The 8316-nt window shown below is 60.4% G+C and overlaps 1 protein-coding gene across 1 annotated transcript; it reads left to right on the top strand.

Moving 5' to 3' along the window:
* Positions 1-6: 6 nt before the first annotated feature.
* Positions 7-8075, top strand: VWA7 (von Willebrand factor A domain containing 7). Its single transcript, XM_069488419.1, has 17 exons — positions 7-225; positions 544-792; positions 1114-1395; positions 1892-1988; positions 2557-2667; positions 3046-3241; positions 3347-3516; positions 3922-4034; positions 4267-4383; positions 4869-5054; positions 5903-6035; positions 6144-6296; positions 6408-6500; positions 6861-7162; positions 7238-7377; positions 7606-7780; positions 7894-8075. The coding sequence occupies exons 2-17, from the start codon at positions 559-561 to the stop codon at positions 8065-8067; spliced, it is 2676 nt and encodes an 891-aa protein (XP_069344520.1). The 5' UTR covers positions 7-225; positions 544-558; the 3' UTR covers positions 8068-8075.
* The last annotated feature ends 241 nt before the right edge of the window (positions 8076-8316 follow it).

Genomic DNA, 8316 nt, shown 5'->3' with positions numbered 1-8316 from the left:
CCAGCTCTCACTCTGCACTGCGGTCCAGGGAGGTCCGCCCTGGCACCGGCTGCTGCTTGTGGCCTTGGGCAGGCCTGAGCAGAGGGGCCAGGGGTTGCCTGTCCCGGCCTCACCGTGCTGGGGCCTCCCTCCCCCTCCATTGAGTCCCGGTTAATTATAACTCTGACCTAAGTGCCCTGTGACACCACGCCCGGGCCAGCCCTGCCCAGGAGACCCAGCAACCAGGTATGGAGGGGCCTGAGAGGAGAGACTTAGACTTCTTGTGCGTGGCAGGGGTCGGGTGTCCCTGCAGCAGGGCTGGGGACTCGGCCTGGGGCTGGGAAGGGGACCTTGGGGGAGGAGCCTTAGACCCCACTCCTGGCAGGTGCATGTCCCTATTGGCCTGATAAGGGCCCCGGGTTGTCTGGGTGACAGCCGGGGCAGGGAAGCCAGGCCGGAGCAGACAAGGTGTTTGAGGCAAAGCAGGTGCCCGTGGAGACAGTGGAGCGGGGACTGCCCTGGAGTCGCTGCTGCTTCCTCCCTTGAGAGCCTTCTGTCCCCCAGGTCCATGCCTCAGCCATGCTCTGCGCAGACGTGCCCCCACCCCTGCTGGGCCCCTCAGCGCTGCTTCTGCTGCAGCTGCTGCTGCCCCCCACATCTGCCTTCTTCCCCAACATCTGGAGCCTGCTGGCTGCCCCTGGCTCCATCACCCACCAGGACCTGACTGAGGAGGCAGCGCTCAACGTCACCCTGCAGCTCTTCCTGGAGCAGCCACCCCCGGGCCGGCCCCTCCTGCGTCTTGAGGACTTCCTGGTGAGCATCCCTGGGTCCTGTTACTTCCCCGCCAGGTTCCCCAATTCCCTGGGACCTCCTTGAGGGCTCTGGTTGCCGAGAGAAGGGGCACCCACTGCCCCACCTGCTCGCCACCCCCACCCCTGCAGCAGCAGTACTCGGTGGTCCTGGCTCTGAGCTCAGGAGTCCCCCCTTACATAGGGCCAGGGCCGCCCTCCCTGGCAGGGCTCAGCACCTCGGTTCTGCCCACGCGCAGCCTCCAGTGCAGTTGCTGAGATGATGCCGGCAACGGTCCCATCCAAGGGGCTTCCCTGGAGCCCTTGTCCCCACCATTCTCTCCAGGGCAGGACCCTCCTTGCCGACGACCTCTTTGCCGCCTACTTTGGACCTGGGGCTCCTTCTCGGCGCTTCCGAGCAGCCTTAGGCGAGGTGTCTCGTGCCAATGCAGCCCAGGACTTCCTGCCAACTTCCAGGAACGACCCCGACCTGCACTTTGATGCCGAGCGACTGGGCCAGGGGCGCACACGCCTGGTGGGGGCTCTGCGGGAGACCCTGGTGGCAGCCAGAGCCCTTGACCACAGCCTGGCCCGCCAGCGCCTTGGGGCTGCGCTTCATGCCTTGCAGGTGACAACAGAGTTGGGGCAATGGTTAGAGGGGCCTTCACCTCCGGTCTCCTGTCTGGGATGGAAGCCTTAATCGTGCCCCCTCCTCTGAGAGGGACTGCTGCTTGCCAGGGCCTGGAGGCTGTGTCCCCGCTCCCCACCTCCTCCCTGCAGTGCTCCCTGTGGGAACAGCAAGGAGGGTGCTGGAGAGAGGGGAGGGTGAGCAAGGAGGGAGGAAGGCGGGGGGGGGGGGGGCAGTACTTGGTGCAGGGCCTCGCAGCTGCTGAGAGGCCTCGGTTAGACGCTGAGTGAGGTGGGCAGAGACGCTGGGACGTTCCCACTTGGCAAAGCTCTGCTCGAGGCAGAGCAGAGGGCAGCAGAGGGGACGTGGGGTGTCTGGCAGGAGCAGCGGGGCTGGGAGGAGACTTTCTGGGTGGGGAACTTGGAGGCACATCGGGGCAGGAGATGGTGAGAACAGTCAGACGAGTGCCTGTCCCTCTCTCCTGTCCTGGGACCAGGATTTCTACAGTCACAGCAACTGGGTGGAACTGGGGGAGCAGCAGCCACACCCTCACCTCCTCTGGCCCAGGCCGGAGCTCCAGAGCCTGGCACAAGGTACGGCCACGACCCCAGTGGTGGGGCGGAGCCCACAGAGCCACCTCTTCAGTCCACCCAGCCCCACCGTGTCACATTCTGAGGTCACATAGGTCATCTCTGCAAGGACAGTGAGGTCCCCCAGTCCAACCAAAGGCCAGGTCAGTGAAGTGGTTTCCCAAGGTCACACGGGGGAGTAGCAGGACTGGGTCTCCAGACCTCAGTCCAGTCTTTCGTGCGGCTTCCTCCCCCCGCTGGCTCCCACGGCCCTTCTCTCACAGTCCCCTCATCCTCCCGACCAAAGTAGGACCAGGAGCTGCCCCCGTCCATTATAGGTTCGCATCCTGTCCACAGTCCCCATAGGACTGGGTCCCACCTTTCCTGGTTTTCTAGCCCAGTCCCAGTCGCAAATATTCAGTGTCACCCCCAGCCCACGAATCCTAGATTTTGGTTCGGAAAGCTTGCCAGGGAGCCCGCGGGCTCTCCCCCTGTCCCAGCGGGGAGGAAAAGCTGAAGAAGTCTGGGTGGACAGGGACAAAGGCCAGGGTGGCAGGGTCTTGGGTTCCAGCCACCTGCCCTCTCTCCCCAGTGGGCGACCCTACTTGCTCCGATTGCGAGGGGCTGAGCTGCCCCGGGAATTGGCTGGGCTTCACGCGGCTCACTTCTGGCTACTTTGGAACTCATCCCCCCAAACCTCCAGGTACCAGGCAGGAAAGCTCCCCAGAAGGAAGGGGAGAAAGTCACTGCCTTCGATCCTGCGCAGGACCTCAGTCCTGTAGGCCGTGTCCCATTTCCTGGGGCACCCCTTCCTAGGGGGAGAGGATGTCGGGAACAGGGCGGGCGGAGGAAGGCCCGCTGAGGGGCCTGGGCGCCAGGGTGGGGGCAGCTTCTGGGGCCTGGCTGGCGGATCAGGGATCCACCATGTGCTGTGATGACTGCCCCCCAGAGAGTGTCATCATTTTCTGCTGATCCTTTGCAGAGGGGTGAGAGGGACAGGCCAGGCCAGAAAGGGCGTCTGTTGCGTAAGAGGCAGTGGGCTTTTGGCCTCCCGCTCTCCAGACCCCTGTCCCCATCCCAGGGAAATGTAGCCACGGGGGCCATTTTGACCGGAGCAGCTCCCAGCCGCCCCGGGGAGGCATCAACAAGGATAGCACATCCCCAGGCTTCTCCCCCCACCACATGCTGCACCTCCAGGCTGCAAAACTGGCCCTTCTGGCCTCCATCCAGGCCTTCAGCCTGCTGCGAAGCCGCCTGGGAGACAGGGGTTTCTCCAGGTGAGCGGCCTCTGGAGATGAGTAGGTGCTCCCGGGGGAGCTGAGAAACCTGGGGCTGGGGACGGACGCGCAGGCCCTTCACTGTGCCTCTGGCCTGCTCCCCAGGCTGCTGGACATCACCCCAGCCTCCAGCCTGAGCTTCGTCCTGGACACCACAGGCAGTATGGGCGAGGAGATCACCGCTGCCAAAATCCAGGCTCGCCGCATCGTGGAGCAGCGGCGCGGCAGCCCCATGGAGCCTGCCCACTATGTCCTGGTGCCTTTCCATGACCCAGGTGACTGCGGTCTGGCCAGGACAGCGGAGGGAAGGGAAGTCCAGGGCAGGGGATGAAGGCTTCTGATGAGGAAGTGGGCCTTGTGACTCCACTTCCTAAACAAAACTGGGGCCCTTCCTGTGGTCCTGAGTGAGCCTCTTCTGCATACCTGCGACAGGGGGTCCAGTTGTCCTCTGTGGTGTGTCTGTCACACTCGGTAAACCTGTATCTGGCTCTTGCTCTATGATCCTAGCTTCCTCTCCTCAGTAAACCTCAATTTCATGCTTGCCTTTCAAAAATAAAAACTACTTGTCCACCGCAGGAGCACAGTAGGCCTCTCAACGGGGGAGGTGGCCCTGGGGAGGAACGGGGGGGGGGGGGGGGAGCGCTTTCCTCACTCATCTCAACCTCCTTCCCCCTCCCCAGGGTTCGGCCCAGTCTTTACAGCCAGTGACCCTGACAGCTTCTGGCAACAACTCAATGAGATCCACGCCTTGGGGGGCGGAGACGAGCCTGAGATGTGCCTGTCTGCCCTGCAGGTCGGGCGCCGCCCTTCCCCGCTTATCCCCCAGGTCTCCGCTAGGGGGAGCTAGATCCTTCCGAGGGCTCCTCGCCTCCCGCTCTGTCCCCTCCGCCTTTAGAACCTGTTTAATAGTTTCACTAGCTTCACTTCAGGGTTCCAGGGCCATATTCCTTTCTGCTCTGTCCCCCGGCTCTACCCATTCCCCTGCCATTGCCACTTTTAACAGTGGCCCTTTCCCTCTCCGCCAGCTGGCCCTGCTGCACACACCTCCATTCTCAGACATCTTTGTATTCACGGACGCCTCCCCCAAGGATGCCTTTCTCACCAACCAGGTGGAATCCCTGACTCAGGAGCGGCGCTGCAGGGTGAGCGTGGCTGTGGGAGACCCAGTGTTAGCCACCCAGGGATGTGGGAGACCCTGTGACGACAATCTCGTAACACGGGTCACACCACGCTCTGGTGGCCCAACCAGCCTTGGCGCGTGATGGAAGAAGTAGACAATGAACATAACATTTTCTCATACCCTTAACAATACTCGCACGTGGGAGGCCCTACCCCTTTAGTGATGCTGAATGTATATTTGGACTTGCCCCATAAACCATTTGAAGAGCTGGAGATCTAGTTGCCAGAAACCCACTGTGAAATATTGACAGTTACAAGGGGGTGACCAATGGCTAACTGAAGGCCAGGAGCTGTGTCGCTAGCAGACCCTGCTGTAGCAGCCAGAGGGTAAACAGAGAGAACTTACTGCTAATCATAAGCTCTGAAGAAAGCTCGAGCACTGGGATTCTCATTTTAACAGTAGAAGGCACTCAGACACCCCAAGCACTGGGCTCTCTTCTGGCCATAGGTAACATTCCTGGTGACTGAAGACCCATCGAGGGTTCAGGCCCGAGCTCGGCGCGAGGTCTTGTCCCCTCTGCGTTTTGAGCCATATGAAGCAGTGGCCCTGGCCTCAGGAGGAGAGGTGATCTTCACCAAAGACCAGCACATTCGGGACGTGGCAGCCATTGTTGGGGAGAGCATGGCTGCCCTGGTGAGTACGTGGGGCCCCAGGGGCCGGTGCCCTCAGTTCAGAGCTAAAGGGTGGTAACGCTGTGTCTCTCTTCCTGTTGGAGAAGGGGGAATGGTTCCCACTGCTGTGTTGCTATTCCGGTCACAGGGGTGGGAAAGGAAGCTGCTCTCCCTCTGAGGTCCATGGCTACCCACCTTCCGCATTGTCCTTCCATATTAGTAAAGCCCTCCCCCACCTTGGCCTCCAGTTTCCTGCCCTCAGGGCTGCCACAGAAAGTCCTGCCATCTTTTAAGGGGGGGACAAGAAGTGATTGCCTCATCCTGAATCCCTCGCCTCCACCTTTGTCATTGACCATAAAACTCCATCCCTGGCCCTGGGCCCCTCTCTTGCTGGTGTCCTGATTTCTTTCCGTATGTGCATTGGTTTCTTTCTGTCTCCACCTTTCTCCTGTCTTTGTTCCCACCTCATTCCATACCTTATCTTTTTTTTTTTTTTTTTTTTTTTGAGACAGAGTCTTGCGCTGTTGCCCAGGCTAGAGTGAGTGCCGTGGCGTCAGCCTAGCTCACAGCAACCTCAAACTCCTGGGCTCAAGCCATCCTCCCGCCTCAGCCTCTCGAGTAGCTGGGACTACAGGCATGCGCCACCATGCCTGGCTAATTTTTTCTGTATATTTTTAGTTGTCCAGCTAACTTCTTTCTATTTTTAGTGGAGATGGGTCCTCGCTCTTGCTCAGGCTGGTCTCGAACTCCTGAGGTGAAAAGATCCGCCCGCCTTGGCCTCCCAGAGTGCTAGGATTACAGGCGTGAGCCACCGCGCCCGGCCCATACCTTATCTTTTCCTTCATTTTTGGATCCCGCCCATCCCCCAAGGTGACTCTTCCGCTGGACCCTCCTATTGTGGTGTCTGGGAGGCCACTTGTGTTCAGTGTGGATGGGCTGCTCCAGAAAGTCACAGTCCGGATCCACGGGGACATCAGCAGCTTCTGGATCAAGAACCCTGCAGGTACCTCCCTGCGTGTCAAGGCAGAGGGAAGAATGGGGGATGGACAACTGGGGGGCGTACTAAGGGAAAGGAATTGTTTCACATGACAATCTCTTGCCCTGACCCCAGGGATCTCCCAGGGCCAGGAGGAAGGTGTGGGTCCTCTAGGTCACACTCGCCACTTTGGGCAGTTCTGGATGGTGACCATGAATGACCCCCCACAGACGGGAACCTGGGAGATCCAGGTTACAGCTGAGGGTACCCCCCGGGTAAGAGTGCAAGGTAAGGAGGGAGGTATTCCTGGGAAGGGGCAGGGGAGACTGCAGGCCTCTGAGAGCAGCATCAGTCACATGCTTTTGGGGAAAGTCTCTGACTGCCTTTGGTCTCTCCCAGCACAGACCTCCCTGGACTTCCTCTTCCACTTTGGGATCCCCATGGAGGATGGACCCCACCCTGGCCTGTACCCCCTGACTCAGCCAGTTGCAGGTACGTCCATTCCCTGACCCTCCCCACCCCAGCTCATTAGTTTTATGTATATGTATACATACATATATGCATGTGTATATATATGCCCTTTTTATTGAGTTATAATTTACTTATAGTAAAGTACACTAAACTTAAGTACACTGCTTGGTGCATTTCATATAACCATTGCCAGTTCAAGATACAGAACATTACCTGCACCCTGGGCCCCCTCCTGGTGCTCCCCATCAACACCCCTCAGGAACCCCTTTCCCCATCCGTGTCCCCAGATGTAAGCCCTACTCCGAAAGCCATTCATTCATTTTCCCCGTGTCTCTGAATCTCATGCAGACCACCGTGTTCCCCTCCCTTCCCCTGTCCCAGGTCTCCAGACCCAGCTGCTGGTAGAAGTGATAGGGTTGGGATCCAGAGGCAACTCTGGGGATCCTTGGCCGCATTTCTCCCACGTCATCCTTCGAGGGGTCCTGGAGGGCGCTGAACTAGGCCGGGTGCCTTTGGAGCCCGTGGGACCCCCAGAGCGAGGACTCCTCGCGGCTTCGCTGCCGCCCACGCTGCTGTCCACGCTTGGGCCCTTCTCCCTGCAGCTGCTCGGGCAGGACGGAGCGGGGCGGCGTCTGCACAGGGCAGCCCCTCAGCCTTGCACTGTGGTCCCCGTCCTTCTGGAGGTGAGACGCAAAGGGAAGGTGCGGCTGAGGCTGGAGTAGAGCTGGGGTCCTGCCCTGACCGGCCCTTCTCCACAGCTCAGCGGCCCCCCAGGTTTCTTGACCCCGGGCAGCAAGGTCCCGCTCAGCCTCCGCATCGCCAGCTTCTCGGCCCCTCAGGATCTTGACCTTACGATGTCAGTGAGCCCCAGCTTCGCCCTCACCTCCAACCTGTCCAGGTAGGCCCCAGAACCCTCCAGCTCCCTCCGGCCACACCTTTCGGCTCTCCCGGCGCCGCCCATCTGGCTTGGATACTCCGGCCCACGCGCTCCACCCAAGCCCCGCCCCTGGACCTTCCTATTGGCCCTCCGAGTGCTCGCCTCCCCGCCCCCGCCCTTGGCTCCGCCCCTGGCTCTCGGCTAGGGGTTGCCTGAGACTTCAGCCGGACGCCTGGGACCACTCTCCAGGGTTCGCCTGGGACAGAATGAGTCCGCTTGGGGCCGCTTGTGGCTGGAGGTCCCGGACTCAGCCGCCCCGGACTCCGTAGTGATGGTGACTGTGACCGCGGTGGGTCAAGAAGCCAGCCCAGTGCCCCCGACCCATGCTTTCCTCCGGCTCCTGGTGCTGGCCCCAGCCCTGCAGGTGAGGTCCCCCCACTCTCCATCGCAGGGTGGGCAGGGCAGAGGGAGCGCGGTGTAGGCTTAATTTGGGTACAGCCCCAGCACACCCTGACATTCTCTCCCTCTTTCCCCTAGGACCAGCTCGCTGCCCCTGCCCACTCCTCTGGCCCTGTCCTCACCACGCCCACCCCTGCCTTTTGCCCCTTCACTTTAGTGACTCAGGGCAGGGCAGGTGGGGGGATGGCTGGCAACCCCTTATGGGGCACAGTTGGAGGGGGGCTGCTCCTGCTAGGCTTGGCATCCTGGTGACACAACAGCCCCTCGGGGGATGGGTCCCCAGCACTATTTTCAATCGGACCCATTGGTAAGGAGGTCACAGGGGCCTTGGGCTTTCTCTCTCCCAGCTGGAGAGATGTTCCTTCTCATGCACTTGTGCCTTCTCTTTCTTAAAAACTGCGAGATGGGGATAGAGGGTAGAGGATTTTCCCTAATCCTATGGGAAACAAACCAAAGGAGTTTTTGGAGAAAGTTACTTTCAGTTTCTCTGTAGCATCTTTA

The sequence above is a fragment of the Eulemur rufifrons genome, chromosome 15, assembly GCF_041146395.1.
Source record: "Eulemur rufifrons isolate Redbay chromosome 15, OSU_ERuf_1, whole genome shotgun sequence".
Classification (NCBI taxonomy): Eukaryota; Metazoa; Chordata; class Mammalia; order Primates; family Lemuridae; genus Eulemur; species Eulemur rufifrons.
Note: the sequence above shows the minus strand (reverse complement) of the source record. Positions and strands in the feature narration are given on the sequence as shown.

Bases quoted from the DNA above. Each gene is read 5' to 3' on its own strand.
- VWA7 (XM_069488419.1), top strand. From the start codon at position 559: ATGCTCTGCGCAGACGTGCCCCCACCCCTGCTGGGCCCCTCAGCGCTG. The intron at 793-1,113 runs GTGAGCATCCCT...CATTCTCTCCAG, and splicing joins TGCGTCTTGAGGACTTCCTG to GGCAGGACCCTCCTTGCCGA. The intron at 7,378-7,605 runs GTAGGCCCCAGA...ACCACTCTCCAG, and splicing joins CTCACCTCCAACCTGTCCAG to GGTTCGCCTGGGACAGAATG.